We start from the raw sequence: 21,666 nt of genomic DNA on the forward strand, positions 1-21,666 counted from the left end.
TTATAATAACACAGTCTGTGGTTCAAGTATTCTTATTTGAACCACGCTTTGAACTGTACTGCCCATGAGCCCGCCCATTTTCAGTTGGCGATGACGTAAGAAGTGTTGGGCGGGGGCAGTGCGACCGTTGACTGCTGTGATTTTTTTTTTTTTTAAATAACTGAACAAAACAGCGCTGAAACAAAGTAACATTTTGTTTTCTTTGAACTATGAGGCGGAGAAGCAGCAGCAACGTCAGCAGGAGAAGCTCAACAATAAGACGGCGTAGTGAGAACTTCCGTTTCGACGAGTTCGGCTTTGCTGTCACTAAAAGAAAGGACCAAAAACTTCATCACCGATGTCACGACTACAGGTGCGGCTGCAGGTTAACGTTAGCTCCTGTCCGCTAGCATCACAGCTGGTTATTGACCCAATTATTGTCACGACCCGAAATAATATGATATAGTTATACAAGAAAAGTTTATTTGCATTCGGTTGTTTATTAACCACAGGCAGTAGCATATTTATCGTAACGTTTGGAGTATTGAACGAGTTTTAACGTTTGTTTCAAGCTAGCTTCATGTTAAAGTTAAGTTCCAGCAATATTGTCATTTTTTTAAAATCATTATACATGTTCAACAAGTCACTGGCTACATAATAAAAGAAGATAGACGTAAATAAGTACGTGAAGTTGCTTGTCAGACCTGAAAAGTTGCATTTAATTTAGTTCTTAATGAAAATTTCATTCTCTGACAGTAACAAAGTCACGTTGATGGATCCTTTTGTGTGATTCAGTGGTTCTGACAGTAACATTTATATTCTCAGCCACCATACTGTCATAATTTCACTTTTTACACGTAAACAAAAATGATGTAAAGAACAGATACATGGAAACTTTCTATAAACCGTGTTGAATTAGATCACCACACTCTGGCTGCCACCACTGATGATCATCCTTGTTTGTGTCATACTCTGAGCACTCAAAGCCCAGAAAAAGCACCGTATCCAAGCTGATGAATCAGTCCAAAGTCACCATGTTGTGTTGTCTTTGTCAGCTACCCCCAGCTGAGCTCAGTGAGGGTGAAAGAGCTGTGTGAGCTGCTCAGCTACTGGAATGGGTCCAGCTTCATCTGCAAGAGTCAGGCGAGTCTCTGCTAATCTACCCTAATGTTTCTCTGTCTAATTCTTCAAACGTTCCGATCATTTCCTCGACATTCTCGCTGTGTTTTTCAGATTGAACGATTCATCAGGATGGGTATACCTCCAAGCCTGCGGGGCAGAGTGTGGAAGTGCCTTCTCAGCGTTGACAGTGTGAGAGAAAGCAGTGACTTCAACTACCAGGTAATTTACAATGAGTCACACAATAAAAACTAATGAATAAAGCTTCACACTGTGACCCCCACTTTAAAATAATGTGGCTGTTTCTATCTATTTCCGCAGTTAGGTTTTTATATTTAGTTGCACACAACCCTCTTCAATTAAAATTGATAGGAGGAATAACTGTTTTAATTGTTGGTCAAGCAAAGATGCAGTAACTGTCCTCTAGGTGTTGTTTGCTGCTAAGTCAGTGTGTTCTAAATCAATTATGAAAATCTCGTAACGCTTTCCCTTAATTTAGCGCACACTCAGTTGCGAGTTCATTAGGTACACTAGTGAAAACAAATGCATTTTAATATAACAGTCCTGCACTAAATCCTCCTTCATGACTGTTATAATGTTTATTTTATGTTGACATTGCATCAAAAAGGTGATCATTTTGTGATGATGTTAAACTGGATCGAACTAAGCACTGAAGAGTTTTTTTTTTTTTTTTTTTTTTCTTAGCCTTGCACATTGATAAAATGATAGATCTTTACTTAATTTTTTATTCTGTTTTATTGTGTATTGCAATTGGTTATTTGATTATGTTTTCATGTTATTGTCATTGTTAAATACCTGTTTTTAAATGTCCACTTAGTATCTCGGTTTTAGAAAGGTGCTGTACAAATATTCTTATTGTTATTATTTTTGCTACATCTGATTTTGATTGGTTGAAAAAAAAAACACTCCTGAAAGTGTCGACACTGGATTCCGGGAAATCATGTTGGATGCAAGTCTAGGTCTAAATATTAATAACTTGTTTTTTAATGCAGTAAAATATAACATGACAAGACAGAAATTATAACGCTCTAAATTTGGATAAGAAATGACTGCAGTTGATGTTAGATTTACATGATTGAATAGATTTATACTATAGACAACCAAATTGACAATAACACAAGCAGTTTGCGTTTTGAGCATTATTGAAGTCATCAAGAGAAACTAATGGAAAATGCCTCCAGCAGGAATTGTCCAGAAGATGTCGCCATTATGACTGTGATAAATGTGTTGGAGCAAAGTACTGTTTGCCTGCAAAAGCTCCATAGGTACTTCAGAGAGTTCAATTTCCCCTGTAGTACACATAACCATAATTTTAACTAATAACAGCAGATGAACATTTATTCAGAGCCTGGTCACTGCCTGGTGACAGTTATATAATCCTTCTCTATTATGCATTCACGACGGAAATGTTATTCAGTTAATTCTAACAAGAGTTTTGTCAATAGACGTGTTTGTCTGAAGTGCGAGGGCCTCTGGTGGACTTGGGAGTCAGTGAGTACGGCATTTTGTCTGCAATCACCACTCTGAGCGACACCCAGAACGATCTGGATTTAAACCATCAGCATTCCTCCGGCTGCTCGGAGCCTCGCTACTCTGCAGATGACATCACGCTGTTCAGACAGATCGCCCTGGACCTGCGTGAGTTCAGAGGGGACACTAAGTTTAAAGGGTTAGCAAGTGAATGTTGAGAAAAGATATTTTTAGGATTAAATTGTAGATACTGTAAAGGAGTTTCCAGGGAGCTGCAGGTGCTTTGATGTGATGGAATCATCTATTTTATATGAGTTTCAAAAGGTTTTAAAGTTTTATTTATTTATTTAGACTTGTAATGGTAATATTGTTGACTTTTTTAAGTATTACACCATATCTAGAGCCAGAATTGAGTTTTGGAGACGGGGAAAACCTTAATTTAGCCTCTCCCGCAGAACGCTCCTTCCCGACACACCGCTCTCTGATGGGAGAGAGTCCTGAAGCCATCGAGGGTCAGGCCAAACTCTTCCGGGTCCTCATCGCCTATGCCAAATACAACCCACTGGTGGGATACAGCCAAGGTAATGGACTGAAGAACTGGACCGTTTATTTGACTTTTGTTCATGAAATGTTGGCTTAAAATTGAGTTCCCTCACTAATTAGAGAGTGATCAGTCTTTTTCTCACACACCTGTTACTTGGAACAGCTGCAGTACATAATGTGACCACTTGATGGAAGTAGAAGATCAGTAATATAAAATGTTGGTGGACTCGTTTCTCTGATCAGTTTTTTCTCAAATGAGAATGGCATCAAAAGCACACACTTACTTCAGGTTGTATTCCTGGTAATCGGGATTATCAGCATTCCTTTTTGGTGTTCTTCCATTACCCCACATGAAGTATAAAGTCACAATTAGAAATGTGTTCAAAGCTTTCACCTTTTATGAACCCTGTTTAATGTTAGACTACCATTCATCTCTATGCAGATTTGATGGATGACTCTTGCTTGAATTAATAATAATCACGATAACCTGGGGGAGATCCAAAATGACTACAAATTGGACTTATCTAATAATTTGTTTGTATTTTCAGTTTTTTACTACCTATTAAAAAGTTTCCAGTGATACTTTCATGCATGACTCTATGTCTTGCTTGTATACTGAAAGAGATGTATAATATTAAAAGTTAGTTGCCTTCTTTCAGTTTCTTTTGACTTTCAACAGTAGTAGTAACGGAGAATAGAGTTATGCAGAAATAGCTTAACAAAAATATATTGAGGTTCCACTCTGACATCTCAGCTATGTATCACGCCTGCTCCTGATATCGAACTATTTTCATAGACTCAGCTGTTTGATAAAATATGTGAGTTCCTCAACCTTAAATATTTATAATAAAGTTTAACACGCACACCTCATGCATTTTTTTTTTCTTTCGTCGTATAATATTAATGTGACACTGTGTGCTTCATCCAAGAAAAGTGTGCGTTTCACAGGGATGTCCTACATAGCTGCAGTGCTGCTGATGCAGTTGGGAGAGGAGGAGGCCTTCTGGGCTCTGACGGCCTTGTTGGATAAACCCAAATATCTGGCTCAACTCTTTGACCTCAGTCTCACCAGGTAAGAATGAGTGAAAAATGGATACACTGTGCTCTCAAACTGCTTTATTCAGGGATATGTACAAAGTTAAGGGGAAATGAAGTAAAGCTGGCTTGAGCTAAGTCCCCCCAAAGTCCCCCCATGAACAACCAGTGAAGAAATCAAATCTCGGAATCCAATCATTTTAAAAATGCTTGGATCGTCTCCAGTACCGATCTCTTGATATCGATACACAACAAGGTTTCTGCTAGCTACTGGTTGTGAGTGTTAAGCTGTTATTTCAAAATCTGTAGCATGTGCATGTTTGAGATTAGAGAGGAGAGTGTTGTGATGGAACTTGATTTCAGAGTAATGCAGGGTTTTAAAACTCTTGTAGTCTGAGCCCAGTTTAAGGCAGTGGTTAAGTCTTGAAAATCCTTCATGGTAAATAAGAAGAGAGTGGCGTAAAAGGAAAAGGTACAAAAAACTAAACTATGTTTTCTTTTCTGGTCCAATCAGGGTCCAGCATCAGGTGAAGGTGTTTAACCAGTTCCTGAAACACAGGAAGGCTCAGCTCTCCCAGCACCTGGTGAGTACTTCATGATTCTTCATTTCAGCTTAGGCTGTCACTGTCTGAGTTTGTATAAATAATGACTACCAGGTGGTCCACTTTAAGAAACAGTAAAGTGCCACTGAGGTTAGCAATGTGCAGGAAGTATGAGCAGATGCTGAAAACTGGCGCATAGTTGGTTTTTTTTTGAGTAAAAAATGCTGCTAAAAACCATGATGACATGAAAGTTGTGTGTGTGTGTGTGCATGTGTGTGTGCATGTGTGCGCGTGTGTGCGCATGTGTGTCAGTGTACTTACACATTTGTGTTAATTGCCTCATATATCCAAGTGATGAGTAGTTCATCTGCCAGTGAGAGGCCTCTGTAATATATCCATCATCAGCTGGGCCTCTTCTGCCCTTCAGTCTGTTAGCTCTAGGCTTGTTATAGTTGCAATATTAACAGTTTCTCAGGGGGACTTTCCTCTTAATGTATTTAGTCAGATCTGGCACAGACAACAACAGTCCTTTACAGTCATATTTTTAGATTTTTTCCATTGAAATACAGTAAGAAGCTGCTGAATGTTTCCTTTCTCACAGATTAAGAGAACTTAGATAAAATAGATTTTCTTTGTCCAAAAGAAAAACAGTTTTTTCCATCGTAGCTATCCGCTAACATCTTCAAAGGATTTTTTTAACAGTCCAGTAATAAGATATAGGATTATGTGTGTGTCAGTTTAAAGTGAATAAAGGAGTTTATTTAACAGAAATTGGCAGATAAACAGGTCTAAATGCCTAAATGTGTTTTTTTGGGGTTGTGCCAAATCAACCCTCCCTGTTTTCCAAACCTCCCCTGCAGGAGTCAGTGGGAGTCTTGTCAGTCCACTTTGTGATGCCTTGGTTCCTCACTCTCTTCACTTCCCTGCCCTGCTGGGACTCTGTCCTGGCTGTCTGGGACCTCATCATTCTGCACGGTATGGACACACACACAAATACAAAGCACAAATGTACAAGTAAGGAGATGAAAAATTCTCACGCTTAAAGACACTCCAGTCGCATTCTGATCATCATTTGTCATTGTTCTCATTTACTTATTCATTCGCAATTAAATAGTTATTTCATTATAAATATTTATTGTTCAAAAATGTAACTGTTTCTTTGCTGTTGTCGTTTTTGCCATATGGACATAAATATAACATCCATTTGTGAAAACTTCAAAAAGTGTCTGTGTGGGCTGTGTTCTTACATCTTCAGTTAATATACTTGGCAAGAAAACAAATCAGTGTATTTTCTGAAATGTCAATCTTTTTTTTTGAAAACCTCCTCTTTTTTCCTCAGGTCTGTCCGCTGTGTTTCGTACAGCTCTGACCATCATTGAGCTACTTGAACCTCGACTGATGGAGCTGAATGATGAAGGAGCAGTGCTACCTCTGCTGTTAAGAGTCCCTGTTGATGTGTAAGTAGAAATCAGATTTACATTCTCCATCATTGCAAATGCATAAAAACTCTCTAGTTTGTGCACAGATATTGTTGCGTTGGTGCTTAGGCCCACAGTTCTGCTTATATAACCTCAAAGAAACATAACGTATGCTGTCTGGGACCCAACTGCATGGATATTGTCCAAGACCACCCTCGTGAATGTGATGAAAGCAGAGAATCCTATTGAAGAATGTGCGGCACATTTCTCAGAGCCGAGAGCTCTGGTTTTTAGGCTCAGCCCTAAATAAAACCCCAGGCAGCTCATGAATATCAATCCGCTCATCAGGACTGGACATGTTTTGACATCAAGCGTTCCAGGAAATTTGGAGTGTCATTGTGTTGCTGGTGGTTGTTGTACACATTTGGATTAAACATCCTTTTTGCTTAATTAGTTTCGTCAATGGCAGCCCATGCTGCTTTCATTCAGAGCCCCCTGTCTTTCTCTTACTTTACTGAATATAAATGTCACATGCCGGCAGACATGTTTTGTTGACATGGAGCTGTCGTTATGGCAACTCAGCAGGGTCACTGGGTTTGTGTATACATCTAGTCTATGTATGCGTGTGACGCAGACTGGTTCACACTGATTATTAAAGTCCTGTTTATCTATTTGCTTTAATAGATAAGCTCCCTTTAGCTACTTTAATTTCACCCTCATGTGTGTGTCTCACTGTGGAAAAGCTCCCTCAGTTTGGAGCTAACATTGTTTACCTTGGACCAAGATCTGTAGAGTAGAAGCTGGACAATGAAGGCTACAGAGCCAAGAAGTTTCCATAAATGTAGCTGTCACAGGCATTGATAAAACACTTTATCATGAGCCAGATGGGGAGAACGTGTGCTAAGAACACACCACTGACCTGCAAAAGGATTGTAAAGGACAAATTATGTAGGAATATTGTGGGGATCCGATGAATAGCTTTTTAATGCTTTATTTGCAGTTTTATTGTATATCTAGCTTTTCTAAGTTGTGTGTGTAGCAAGAAGGAAACTTGGATCCATGTGTGAACCTCTTCAGCTATTTGTTGTAGATGTGTGGATCAAGGGCAGCTCTGACAGACCCATTTTGTTCTAGCTCTGGTGTTCAGCAGGCAGCCTGCCAAGGCATCACATTGAGAAGTCCTTGTTGCCGCTTGGCATCATTACGAAAGCTTGGTCAGAAGTCAGCTCTAAGTGCTCCGGCTGTCTCCCAGGGCAGGATCTCCTTACACTGGGAAGATACTGTTGAAGAAAGAGGTGAAGGAGTGAGTGGGGAATAAGAGAGATGAATGGAGGGTAAGAACGAGAAGAGAGAGATAGAGATGGCACAATAGTACACTAATTTGAGTTTGGGGGACGAGGATGGGCTTCGGCCTCTGTTCATTTTCTTTAAGGATCTCAGCTCTTGTGCTGTCTGTGAATGGTATAAATGGGTGATGCCATGCAGCCAGATAGGTCACTCTGATTAATGATTGGTTGAGAGGCTCATCCATCTCATGTGACTGTCTGTCCACACTGGGCTGTCAGTCAGCTGTCACCTCTGTGATGGGGTGTAACAATGACTCCTGACACAACCTACGTCACCAATCAAAGAGCAGCTTCTGTCTGTCTTAGGTTCTCTAACATGACACAACTGCCTCTTTCCCGTGCACCTTATCTATGCTTTTGTTGGTCAGAATTAATCAGCTGAGAAGTTTTTCAGGACCAACTTCAGGCCACTTCTCTTTGTCTTAAGTCTCTGTTTACTAAAACTCCTTGCCCAAATAATACTAATCAAACATCAGCACTCATTTTCCCAAAAATGTTGCTTAACACTATGTTAATAATTATATTTTGTCCCTGTAGAATGCATAATGTGATTCTCTAAAATAATATTGTGTATGAATACCGTGTTTACGAACTGAAGCTTCGACTAAAAGTCCTGAACTTGATTCTTGACTAAAATAACCTGTCGCTACCTAACAGTAGTGTTTTATAATCCATCATCTAAAAAGCTTAAATTAGATGTCGTCTGCCCTCATGTATGTCTTTGTTTGTGATGAAACTTTATCTGTAATTCAATATGTGTTTTCTCAAATAAGTGGTTAAAAATGGAACTACTAGAGAAAGACAGATAACAAATGCATTTATCAAAGAAAGACATCTAGAAACCGTACAAAGTCATCCCTTCTTTTATAGCCTTTGGAAATATATTCCAATTTTAAGAACAGATTTTAACTTTACATTTCAATTAATATTGACTCAAAATGTTGTCAAACAATGACACACAGAGCTCCCACACAACCCTCACTACCCTCTGACTCATTTACGTCTTTCTTTCAGCTGCTGCCTTTCATTGTGCCTCCCTCAGTGCCCATATCTCCTCTGTCCAGTCCGGTCTCTCTCTGTCTCCCCCTCTATACCATCCTCCTACTCAGTGGCCTCCACCAGTTCTATCTCTTTCTCTTTTGTTTACCCCCTCTGTCGCAATACTCAATTCCCATAAACCTCCCCGGGCTGTCCCTCCTCCCCCTTGCTCTCATTTTCATCACCCCCCTTTCCTTCTCTGCGCGTCCTTTCATTCATTCATTTATCCTCATTGACACATTGACACCCTCGTTCAGCTAGAGGCGTTGACACATCATTTGTTTACTTCACAGGGACAAGGCTGGCTTCAATAAAGTCTCTGCCTCATATCCCCTTTCCTTGCTCTTTCAACTATTTCACTTTCCTCAGATGCATTCAGACTGAGGGTCCCTCACTGACTCTGTTTTGCTTGTGTTGATTATCCTTTTTTAAATAATACACATTTTAGGTTTTTTATATTTTCCATCTCCAAGTGTCTTCTTTTCTAGAGAGGCTTTTCTGTAAGCAACCTGATACAGAAAATTGGTTTGGGATGGTCAGAGTTCAAGCCTTATCTGTTTTAACATCTTGTAATGGGAACCAACCTCTACACTGTACAAAGCCCATATCAAAGGTTTGACAGATCCAGTCTGTCAGAAAAACCTTATGGAAACTCACAGGGGGATTTCTCTGTACTTAAACATGCATAATGTTCTGATTCTACTCAGAATTGTGTGAATTGGCTTTTATGCCTCTCATACTGAAAGGATTTAAAATGTCTCAGAAATAGTGATGTCAGTAACAGGTTACTCTAATCTGACTATTTTTTCTTCAGTAACGAGTAATCTATTACTAATTTGAAACCAATAACTAATAAAGTAACTTGTTATCTAACTTAGTCACTTTTAAAATCAAATAATCAGTAAACTACAGGCAACCGACTTTTTGGTCTGTAGTAAAATCATTTTGCATCTATTGCTATGTTCGTTATTGTCCATTTTATTTTTTAAGTCTGGAACTTGACTTTAATGTTCAACCAACAGCCTGATAATCTAATAATGATGAATGGTGTAAAACAGAGCAGTAATAAATCCTCACTTTTCAGGAACTGCAGAATATGACCAACATAACCTGTTTCATCAGTTAAGGCTTATCTGTTATCAAAATGTTTCAGTATTAATTCAGTTTCCACCAAACAAAATGATATTATTATTAATAATAATAATAATAATAAGTGTCATTGCTCAATAATATTAGACTGATTGATTAGTTTCTTTTAGTTCTGTAATCTTAAAGGTGACTCAAGTGTAAACAGTATTATTCTTTGTCACACTTCACTTCCAGGTCATGCTTTTGCACATCCAAACCTTTTGACGTCCTCCTGATATAAATTAAGTGTAGTGAAAAGCGGCTGCCTGCATTTCAGAAACTGGAACCTTGGGAACCATGCATCATTATGACATTTATTTTTATTTTTTACATTTCAGCGCATGATATCATATATCAGTAACCCATCAGCTTCTGTGAAATGCTTGCTGGTCCTTTTAATGGCCTGAAAAAAAAAACTGGACCCATCAACTCTTAGTACACGTCATTCATCCATCTTCTTCCCACATGTTCACTCAATTTTCATCTTCTCTCTGGCACTCTGTCTAGTGCTGTCTACAACCATTTTTCATTCTATCTAGGCTGGATAGCCCAGCCCTGTGATCTATCACTGGTTCAGTTTTGTGAAATTTACTTATTTACTTTCTTTTTGAGGAGAGAGATGAAGACCAATAGGTCTGTCACGCCCTTTGTTTTGAGAATCTTTATCTCCTAAATGCATTGAACCGAATGTATAAACATGTTATACAAATAGAGTCATTCCTAAGTGCTATACTAGTTCTTTGAAAGAAAGCAGTACAGCCCTGTCGTAGGATTGACACACTGTACAGATATGCATTTGACGCAAGCATCATAATTCCTCCCTCCCAATGCAGTTAAATGAACTGTTATTGCCGAACCTTTATATTTCTCGATGTGACTTTTGTTTTGTTTTCCCACCACATTTATATCCGCAGGGCCCAGTACGCTGTGTTAGTTCCTGCTCTGTGGAGTACCGAGGTCCAAGACTGGGAGCTAAAATGTATGAACAGCCTGGTGCTGGATGAGCTCACCCATGGACCCCAAGCAGGTACCATTCAAACACACTGGGCACTGGCTCTTAAGCAGAGGCTGATAATGCAGAGGGACGCTGGGGACTGCTCCACAAACAGTTGCTCAAACTCCTGTAGCTCATTCAGTCTAAATCACTTAACCTTCAGGGCCCCACATGCTGATCTTGTTACACACATTTACACTCGCATTGTTGAGCTCCAGCTTCATGACAGTATGGTGATTGAGCCTTGGGGAAGATATCTCTAAGTTGTTCCTGAAAACAACATCACGAAAGGGAGAAACAGACACTCACTGTCCACCTCCGCCTCCATTTATCTTCTCTTGTTTTCAGTTTAATCATTTTTACCACGCATGTTCAAATGTTTTATTTTTGCACTTTTCCAATGTTTTCTTTTCAGGTTAGTTTTATTCTTTTATTATGAAACACAAAGAAAGGGTCCATTCTGGCCCTTGGGATGAATTTGCAGACATTAAATGCAATTTTTCAATAATTCATTAAATGTAAACATTTTCATAATGAAGTCCTTTACACTAAAACAAAGGGAGACATTCTGAATTATTATTATCGAATTTATTATTATTTACTAGTCATTCCACTAAGTTTATGTCCTTACAAAATAGGTTAACTCTTTTTATCAGGTAATAATTGACATATATTTTTAGAAGTAACGTCATATATAGGTTGAGGTTGATGAGTTCAAAAACTAAACAGGATTGGATGTCCTGTTTGGTTTATAATTGGATATAACTACTGCTGATCATAAGACTGCAAGTATGCACGGATACGTTTACCTGGAGTCAAGAACATCTGCAGTGCAATAGAGGTTTTATGTTCCCCTGTGTCATTGCGTTCATTGTTTTGATGCCGTGGTCCCCGTCTGTTTTTTTTAGTTTGAAGTCTCTGAGGCACAGTCGCAGCAGAAATCACATCTGATGTCAAAGCATCAGATAAGCTCACCTTTCTGGTTTGTACTCAAACAGACCCAGATTGTGTTGTTTCCAAATACGTGAAAGATGAGATAGTTGCAAGTTCATGTTTAGACCCAGATATTCCCAGAATCCACTTTAAATAGCATGCAGCTAACATGTTGCTGATCTAGCTTGATGGCATCTACTATAGTTGCACCTCAGCCAGTCTTTCTATAGGCTGGTTGAGCTGCACATACATGTCTTCTGAGTGGGATTAGCCAGGTTTTATTTTATGTCTGACTTCCACTCCATCTGCAACACTTCTCTGACCCAAAAGACTCTTATTAGTAAAAAGCCATATTTCGCCTACGGCCCCCAACCTGCACAGCTAATGTTGGTTATATACTGTAACCTGAGATTCTATGAGTTTAGGCACTACATTGCTGTAAATGGTATCCAGTGCAGATAAATTGGAGCTGTTTTATAAATATGATTTGGGTACATTAGCCTAAAATTGTACAGATACTTGATATTCTTATTGATGGGGATGTTTCCCTGTACCCCTGTAACCATTAGTAACGTTTTAGTAGATAATCATTAATGAATGTAACGTATGTAGGACGCATACACCAATGGACATAGTGTATATTAAAGACAGTGCAACTTTACTTTTTGTCACTAAAATACACTTTGGTTTGAATTTCCAATGTGGGCCCATGATACATGCAAAGTGTGCAGAGTGATTTACATTTGAGTCAGTATGAATTTTTTTTTGTGATTCGTTTATGTGTAACAAACCCCCCCCCCCCGGATCAATCCAAATGAACTGAACTGCAGCTGTGAAACTGATCTAAAACCAAACTCTGAATAGCAAGAACCAAAGTAGACTTTTAAGTGATCCTTTGATTCTGCATTCAGTCTGTGGTTGAGTGAATTTTTAGTTTATTCGTACTCACTAACAATAAATAGACCGTAAAATGCTTTTAATGTGGTTGTGGCATCTCTAAAACACTGCAGACAAAGTTTCTGTAACAAGCCGTGTGTTCATGCGTGTGTCACTTCTCCTGTGTCTCGTATTATAACCGAACAGATCAAAGGGACCTTATGTCTTTTGAAGGTTGTTCAGATATCACCTCCACAAGATCTGGAAACCCCTCACCGCTGTAGTTTAAGCTTCACAAAAGACAGAGTCATTGGAATGCAAGGTTGTGTGTTATGTGTGTGTGTGTGTGTTATGGCTTTGAGCGTACACTTGTGTCTGTGGGTTCATCATGACAGACTCAGAAAAGGCTAAGGGGTGAGTCACATGTTGGTGGCTGCGGGGCTGTGTCAATGCAGTCGGGAATGCAGAAAGTAGAGCGTAGGTGCGTTTATGTCATAGACAGAGAAAGAGAAAGAGGTCGAGAGACAGCAAAAACAGTTGTTGGGTAAATGAGTATTTGTAAATGGGTAGAGTGTAAGAGAGCATGAGAAGTTTCCTTTCAGGGCAATTGGAGCTCCAAAGCATGTTTTATGGTAAATATAATCCATCAGCCAGCGTTGGTGTGTGAGCCCACCGGTGTGTGTGAGTCAGGATGAGTCATCCTTATTTGCTGGCCTGTCAGACTGTCTGGCCCTCAAGACAGCGGGGAAAAAACGAGCTGATTCATTCACTCACTCTCCCACAGAATTCAACATTTTATTACTCTCTCGCACACTTTCACTCACTCTCTTCTACTGACAGTAGTCATCATCGAAATGTCATTACAAATTTGTTTGTTTTTCGGCCCTTTTCCACCATGAAATGCTATATGTCTGACTTGGTTTGAAAATCCCCCAAAATACAGTCATGAAGGAGGAGTCTTGGAAGAGATTGTTGTGGCTCCCGCAGAGCTCTGATCTCAATATCATTGAGTCAGTCTGGGATTAAATCAGGCAAACAAGATACAGATAGCTTTAATCCACACAAGAACAGCAGCAAGCTCTCTGAGATGTTTAAAAAAAAAATGTGCAAAAGTATACAGTGTGGCCACTCCAAATATACAATAATCATGCATAGTCAGACTGTTCTCCACAGCACTGCAGAAGTAGAGGAATCTGGTTACTCATGTCATCATTCTGCTAATAAGGTGCAATGCTCTGACTTGTTCGTATTCCTTTAAACTCATCACAGTTATCTTGGACAGTGCTAAGATACAGCAACAGTTCCCTGCTATATAGAATAGCTTTCAAAACAATGATTGAAGTCTGTACTTAACCTGTAGAGGAGTTGGACGCGCTTAAAACCACAGCTGACTTTCTTGCTGTATGTGATTCTTCCAGAAACGGAACCAGTATCGTAGACGTTTTTGGGAAGTCGACAGGATCAGTGCTTTGTCAATATCACTGGCACCAAAATTAACTGTTTTCATCTTGGACGTTTCAGCCTCGGAGGCTTTGTTGACATTTCCTATTTTGAAGACAATTATAAGCAGAAAAAGTTAAGAGAGTCACAGCCAGTGGCATGCATTATACCAGCAGTCTGGTAATAAAATAAAGTGACAATGGTAACACCACAAATATTGCAAACCTTTACACAGTACTTCAAATGCAACATTGTTATTAATAACCATTCGACTATTTAAATCATCTAAATCATCTTATTTACTCTTGCATTAGTTTTGGCTTCAGATGAAGGCTGAAATTTCAGGAAAGGAAAAAGATTTAGTGAGTAAATTGGTCATATTATGCTTTTGGGCTATGAGATTAAAATTGCTGTCACTTTTTATGTATTCATTATTTAATTGTGGTAAGAAGGATATAGAAATCATGATCTCCCATTGCTTCAAGGCAAAGATTTTTGGAATGTCAATTCTTATTTTGCATGAAATGTGACAGTACATAGCCATGTTAAATTAGGAAAAAATGAGGAAGCTGGATGTGGCTGAATTCCATTTAGCTGCTTTAGATTCGAGGTGCTGGTATTTGACTAATGAAGTTATTAAACTGAGTAGCACATAGCAGCTTCTGTCAGGTTTTGGCTAACACATAATGTTCTTACATACATCAAACATGTTGTAGGGGCAAATTTCTTCCTGACAATAGCATCACTCTGGCTTACAGGGAATACTGCACCTCTGGGTTTCAAACTCGTCTCCATAATGTTTGTAGCTTCTTTTTTAAGGATGTCATTTTTAGTCAGTTTTCATTCAAAGCTGTCACCATGTAATGGATTCTTCTGACACTGATCCATATGTTCAGTCTAAAGAGAAATGCCCACATAGAATACTTTCGTTGTTTAATTTTTAAAATGTTGCAGTGATATAGTGCAATGAATGTATAAAGTCATCATTTTGTGCATTGGTGCTCTAGTACGACTACTTGTTGAATGACATAGTTGTAAAGTATTTCAGATGTGACACCATGGTCTCTGGGGCCTGTCCAACTGCAGGCTGAGTCAGCATTTAAGGACACATTATGCTGAGTCAGGCTGAGAGGCACCGAGAACACGTAGATGTGTCCTTCTGCCCTTCTACAGGCTTCTTACCCATTGTTCTGTTCTTGTTTGCTATACCCTTCCTCACCCTTTCACACCCCTCTCTCTCTCTCGCTTTCTGACTGTCCTCCGTGCCCTTCCACACTTACACACTTATACACCCACTTATACATTATTGCCCTTTTTATGCAGTGCTCATGCCCTCTTTTCACCCTTTCTTTCCTCCCCACGCTATTCTTCCATGTCCTTTCCTTACATCTCATTTTTTCCTTGGCTCCCCTGGTCTAGTAACAGATGCCAGAGTCCTGTTCTCCTCAGCAGGCTCCCATGATACCTACACTGTTTCCTTCCTGTCCGCCTGCTGCTCCAGCCTCCGAGCAGTGACTCAGCATACATTTTATCCACTGCCCCTAAACAACCTCTACAGCCTGTGCTGCAGAACTTGCATGTATTTTACGATGCTGTTTATCATGTACAGGCTTCCTATGAGTGTTGTCGTATTTATGCATTGTCATTTATTATCATACGGACTGGCAGTTAAAGGAATAGCTAAGTTAACTTGTCGTGATAAGGTTCAGGAATGAGAATTTCTGTATATGTTACTTAGATATTCATCTAAGTGCAGTAATTTGGAAGCATCTTATGATTGTCTTCCTGCATGAGAATTACATGTAACCTTATTTTATATGTGTGCTCTAGTGTAACATGTGCAAAAGAAGAAAACAGCCCCGTCCTATCAGCCATAGTTTCTCTGCTGCAACATGATTATTCAGAAAACAAGGCGTTTGTCTTGCAGGGCTAATTATTAAATCACAATGTTTTAATTGGATCTCAATTTTAGAAAATAAGAATTTCAGTTTTTACTTCTATTAGTGTTCTTAAACCTTAAAAGTGAAGAAAAAAAATAAACGGAGCACACATTCATCTTAATATTAAGAATGTACCGTAATTATTTTCAGATTTCACAGATGCAGTAAAGATAGGCTCTAATTATTCTGCTCCTTCGGTTTTTCTTTCATAACTGTACTGCATGAAAGGCAGGGTAGACTGAACAAAGATGAATATGCACACTGTTAAATCAACCATGAAGCCTTCAAGCCTCGCGGCCGGAGATTAAGCTCTGTAACCAAACACAAACCAAGACTGCTAAAGTCACTACAAGAAAGCCAGAGACGGCTAAGCAACTGTGGTCGGGAGACATGTGGGTTCATGTCAGGCCCATAAGCTGCACATATAACTGAAAGATTGGCGGTTTGATTCCTCCCTATCTGTCTGTCCGTTGTGTCCTTGGGCAAAACACTTAGCCCACCATGTCCCCAGGTGTGTGCTCCCTGGTGTATGGTTGTGAGTGAAGTTTGGTGCCGGTCGGAGAGGCCATAGGCGCAAATTGGCAGCCATGTTTCCATCAGCCTGCCCCAGGGCAGCTGTGACTACTGAGGTAATTTACCACCACCAGGGTGTGACTGTGGGAGCGAATGAATAATGCATTCAATTGTGAGTGCCTTGACCAACTAAAATGGAAAAGCGCAATATAAAACCAATGCAGAAATATTATTATTATTATTATTATATAGTGTGACAATCATAGATACTGTAGAAGAACTGAATATCATATGTATATAATTTGCTTTTAGGTTCTGTGAAAGTTCTTTGCTGAATCTATTGTGAATCCATAATATAAATGGATACTAACTGTTTTTATAGTTTTTCTCTCTTCTGTAATAATGGTAGTACAGTGAGTGGCCACTGGGGAAAATTGGCAGCTAGTCTGAGTAATGACTCTGTAGAAGTAACTCATGGCAACGTTTTGCACGTCACTGATGTGTTTCATTAAACATCTTTACATTTTCCCCGTCCATACATACTGGTGCCTTCACGCAACAAGTGCCAGAAGTTGCCCTGAAAGTACATGTCACATATATTTTTTTTTTTCGTTTGTCATTTTAGGTAGTTAACATGATACTGATGTTTGTTCAAGTGTTCATTTTAGTTATTTGATGATACTGGATGTGACATCATGATGATTGACAGTTTCACTGACATACACTGCATGAAGTGGAGAAAAAAATATAATCCAGCATTTCTTTGTAACTGGTGGAGGTAGAGCAGAGGACAGTATGTATCAAACGCACGCCCCAGTGACTCCAGCAGAAGATGAGCGCTTATCCCTCATCTTCTTCTGTGACTGTCTTTCTTTGATGTTTTGTTCCGGGGTCATACACCAGCCCAGCAGTTGTGGAGCATGTGCACACGTGCTGTCTAGTTTAAGTCGATTAAGGCGTATACTTGCCAGTGAAAACCGATTTCCAATCGCATTATCTGGGTTGATGCAGAGGCAGAGTGATGCGTTTACATGCGCTTAAGTTGTCCAGTTAGAATCAGATTAAGGCAATAATTCAGTCTTTTCACGTGTATGTAAACACACTGTGTAGATGAGAAGTGAATGGTCAGCTCTGCTTTTGGACAATGTCAACAAATTAGTTTGTCTTAGTAGCTGCTGAATGAGGAGTACCAGGCCCACATTAATGTGGAGAAACATTTGTTTTAAAAAGAAAAGTTGTTGTTTCAATTTGTTTTGATGAAGTGGTTGAAGGTGTTTCATAAACACATTAAGTCCATATATATTCCCTTCTTTCGTGAGCCTGTTTGCTAATGTAAAATGAAACATGATTAATACAGATTGAAAATTATTTTGATTAATCGTGATTAATCAAAATGAATCCACAGCAACCCTGTGATTAATTTGATTAAAATTTTGAATCGTTTGACACTTTGTTTGTGTCTTATCTATTCACTGTATTAGTCGCCAGGACCTTAGTAGCTACCCACTTCACCTTAGGTTGTAAGATTTCATGGTCTGTTGTTAGTTGTTGTTTTATTCCATTGTTTTTTTAACATCTATTTCCAGTAGTGTTTGGCTCCCTCAGACTAACAGGAGTAGTTTATGTATATTAATGTGTATATGTGTGGCAGGCCTGCACGGGAATCCATCCAGAATCACTTAGTGAAAATGGAGACATTTCCTCTCTCTGCGTCCCTAGTTTATGTTAAATGATTCAGATGGAGAATACTAGCTTGGTGTCCTACATGTTTTTCCTTTCATTTCCATTTCAGGCAAGCATTACAATGAAGGTAGATAAAATCAAAGTACGTGCTTTTACAATATTGAAATGGATGGGGGTGCATGCTCTGACGGTAGAGGTGATTTAAGATTTATTGGATAGTCTGTGTTGAAACAAGCAAGGTCACCTTAAAATCCAAAGGTTGAAATAAGCAGCCTCAGGTTCAGGACTGGAGTGACCTCAGACACAAACAAACCGGTTGCAAGAGACTTGATAAAGGGTGTTTCCACAGTCAGAATGTGTTTATGACCTACAGTAGCCCAAAGGAGTTCTCCCCACTTCAATGCTGTTGGCAGCCCAAGGGTTGGTCTTGCAGGGGTTACAAACACAGGTCAGAGTTGAGTGACACTAAAACATTCAAAATGAGAAGCTTTTTTTTAGGTTCAGCTTCTGGTCATTACCAGACTTGTCAGAGTTTCCTAAGACACTTCCAAAAGAAAGCCTCAGCATTAGAGGTCAAATGGAAGTGGTAGAAAAATATCTGGGTCATCTTTATTGGTCTTGTAGTCTTTGGCCACTGTTGCGGCTAGATTGTATCTTTTAGTCCCACAAGAATGTCACCTTTCTAACCTCTGTGAGCACTTAGCCTAGCTATGACCTGTTTCGCTGGGCCTGCTTTCTAGTAAGCTTTGCTCTTTGTGAGGGTTTGTTGTAATCCCCCCCCTGTTTGTTTCTGCTAGTTGAAGTGGAATGCCACCTGCCCAGTCTGCCCCAGGCAGACTTACTTCCATCATGAGACACCTATCCTGTGAGTAGGACCTCTGCCATGTAATTAGGTTACATACCGAAACACTGGCATAAGATGGCCTTTAATGTATTCAGTTTTCATTTTAACTGCTTGTATAATACAACTAAAGGGCTTCTTTTTCAACTCAAACTGGGTTAGCCACCAGTGAGAAAGGATCAGGGTGCTTATTTGTGTATATATATTTTTTTATTTCACACTATTTGACCAGGTAAAAGACCCACTGAGATTAAAACGTCTTTCTCAAGGCCTGGCCTGGCCAAGGGTTCAACAGCACACGTCCATAGATAACATGCACAATTTTAAATATTGTGTTTCATAAAATGCCTTTCTGTTGGAAATATTGTCACTGAAACAATACTAAAGTTTTTAATGGGCAAATTTCAAAAAGTTAAAGTCAAAAGAATGAGTTGCACGTCCTCATCTCCCCTCATTAAAGTGGAACCAGGCAGCTAGTTATGAATTATCTCCTTGTTTGCACATCGTCCCTAATTAGATAAAATAATGAGCGGTATTAATTATTTGTGATTTGAGTATAAACGTGTTACATGATGGGATTAAAACCCGCAGGTTGGAGAGGAGGTAAGTGTAAGAATACAATAGCTAATCTTTTTTTAAAAGAGAAGAAAGAAAAGAAGTCTGGCTCAGATCATTGTAAACCCCTGAATACTTTTCTGCAGGGTTTGACCCTGAAGGTTTTCCTGCTCGTCCACTGTTCGTGTATTCCAGTTCTTGCATTGTGATCACCCATTCGTCTGTTTTCCCCTTTTGCATATTCTGCTTGGGAAACCTGTGGAGCCCCTGTGGCTGTCTTGGAGTGTGTGTACATTGCTATGTAATTGAGGTGTGGAGGAGATGGTGTGTGTGCGAGTATGTTTGTCTCTTATGCCTTCATGGATGTGAATAAAACATCTTTGTTGATATTCTCAACTGGAGCTCAGCTCACATTCTCAAGCAGGGGATGTGCTATTTCAATAATTAATGGATTATCTTAATTATGTTTACTTCCCGTTAAAATCTGGGCCATAATTTGTTAAAGAGGTTATGAAGATTTGCATACACTTACATTTGGGTCATCTTAGACTTGCCAAAAGTGGGAAAAAAAGACTTTCTTTGCTATAGTTTTGATATAAAATATTGAAAAAAGAAAATGTGAATCTTGGTTAGGAGAAAAGGACATGAAATGACAACAAAAAAGTGAGCGGTTGCAGAAAGCATTTAAGAAGAAAGAAGAGATATTGAAAGATATTTAAGTTAGTCATAGAAATAAGTAGTTAGATCATATTCTATACTCAAATCTAAATGCCTGGAATTGTCAGTCTTTAAGGAGCTTACACACACAAAGAGACTAGCAGCAATGTGGTGACAAGAAACCTTTCAGTGTTATTGAAATAGCCAAGATACAGAAACATTTCCTGTCAGGAAACCTTGTCCACAACTTCAGTTCCTATCCCCAAATTCACATTGCTGATGACGTTGCTGGTAGTATTTTCTTTCTGCTAACATTTGGGGTGGGCAATCCACAACAGGGTTACCTACACAGCCGAAGCCTGGAGCGTCCATTAGCAACCGACTGCTACAACACAATCTGTGACAGGTGAATTGCTTTAAATGCGGACGAGGCTTAAACACACACAAACACACTGAAGGACACATTCACGATGACCCACAAAGAAATTGTAGGGTAGACTGGAGGAGCAATCACAAAAAGAAGGAACTTGACTTCATTCAGCTATGTTTAGCCATCATCAGAAAGGTAGTTATCATTATAGGTTTAGGAGGTTTAATTACAAGTCGAAAAGCAGAAGACTCACCCACTGTCAACATCTCATCATGAAGCCATCTCTCATCCTTCTCTACCTTCTGTTTTCCTCTTCTTTTTGTTTGTCTTTTGTACAATAAAACTGTCAAAATTTCCTCTACCCGGCCATTTATTATGTGTTACTTATTGCTCATATTTCGCACCCTCTGGAGTCCTTGTTGGACCTTTGGCCTCTTTGAATGAACTTTGACCTTGCATTAGGCCCTAAGGCGCATTGAGAGACGGGCTTTGAATGACAGGGTGTGGTAGAGGTCAAAACCCACAGGTCAGTGGGGATCAGAGGCGAACAGACCCACACCCATTCATCGCCACTGTTTCATTTTACCCATATATCCCTCCTTCCACCTCCATCCTATATTCTGTTTTTCACTTTATTTCTTTTCTGTGTTGCTCCAGCTGTCTTTTTATTCTGTGTTTGTTCCTTTTCATTGCTTCCATTCCTGTTTTGACTGCCAAATGTGGCTCATTTGGCAACCATACCAATTGTTGGAACAGCAAGCATAGTTAAAAGTTCCAGGATTCTCCAAGGGTGCTCCTTCAGTGACTAGTTTGCCGATATACCAAACACCACCAACATCTCGAATAGCGTCCTTACAGTGTAGTGAGTCCATATTTGGCCTTGCTTCATAATGCCACAAGCATCCTGATGATCTCATTTCAAACTGCACATGGTGCAAGTAGTGATGCACAACGACAGCTGGTTATTTCTCAGAGGAGTTGAAGGTTTTCAGACTGCAGTGATCCTTTCTGTAGAAAAATGTTTGCTTTGCAGCTGTACAGTAATTTTGCTAATGTTAAACAGTGCAGTTGATTTCAGCAGGATACGGTTACAGTAAGGCTAGATAACATTCTGCATTACCTCCTGTGAATACCTTACATGTCTGAAGTTGGTCTGAGTCGAACATAGACACATGGAATGATTTCAGATATTTTAGAAATAGTTGTCCTTAAACTTGTCCAAGGA

The 21,666-nt window shown here is 39.4% G+C and overlaps 1 protein-coding gene across 1 annotated transcript in view; it reads left to right on the forward strand.

Moving 5' to 3' along the window:
- Positions 1-110: 110 nt before the first annotated feature.
- Positions 111-21,666, forward strand: part of si:ch211-266k8.4 (USP6 N-terminal-like protein) — a 55,759-nt gene continuing 34,203 nt past the window's right edge. The window contains exons 1-10 of the mRNA XM_047596650.1: positions 111-352; positions 1,035-1,122; positions 1,213-1,320; positions 2,565-2,757; positions 3,045-3,170; positions 4,081-4,204; positions 4,682-4,751; positions 5,570-5,684; positions 6,049-6,166; positions 10,554-10,666. Of these exons, the coding sequence (XP_047452606.1) occupies positions 210-352; positions 1,035-1,122; positions 1,213-1,320; positions 2,565-2,757; positions 3,045-3,170; positions 4,081-4,204; positions 4,682-4,751; positions 5,570-5,684; positions 6,049-6,166; positions 10,554-10,666 (1,198 nt within the window). The 5' untranslated portion in view covers positions 111-209. The remainder of the gene's footprint in view (positions 353-1,034; positions 1,123-1,212; positions 1,321-2,564; positions 2,758-3,044; positions 3,171-4,080; positions 4,205-4,681; positions 4,752-5,569; positions 5,685-6,048; positions 6,167-10,553; positions 10,667-21,666) is intronic.

Source organism: Mugil cephalus, chromosome 10 (assembly GCF_022458985.1).
Source record: "Mugil cephalus isolate CIBA_MC_2020 chromosome 10, CIBA_Mcephalus_1.1, whole genome shotgun sequence".
NCBI lineage: Eukaryota > Metazoa > Chordata > Actinopteri > Mugiliformes > Mugilidae > Mugil > Mugil cephalus.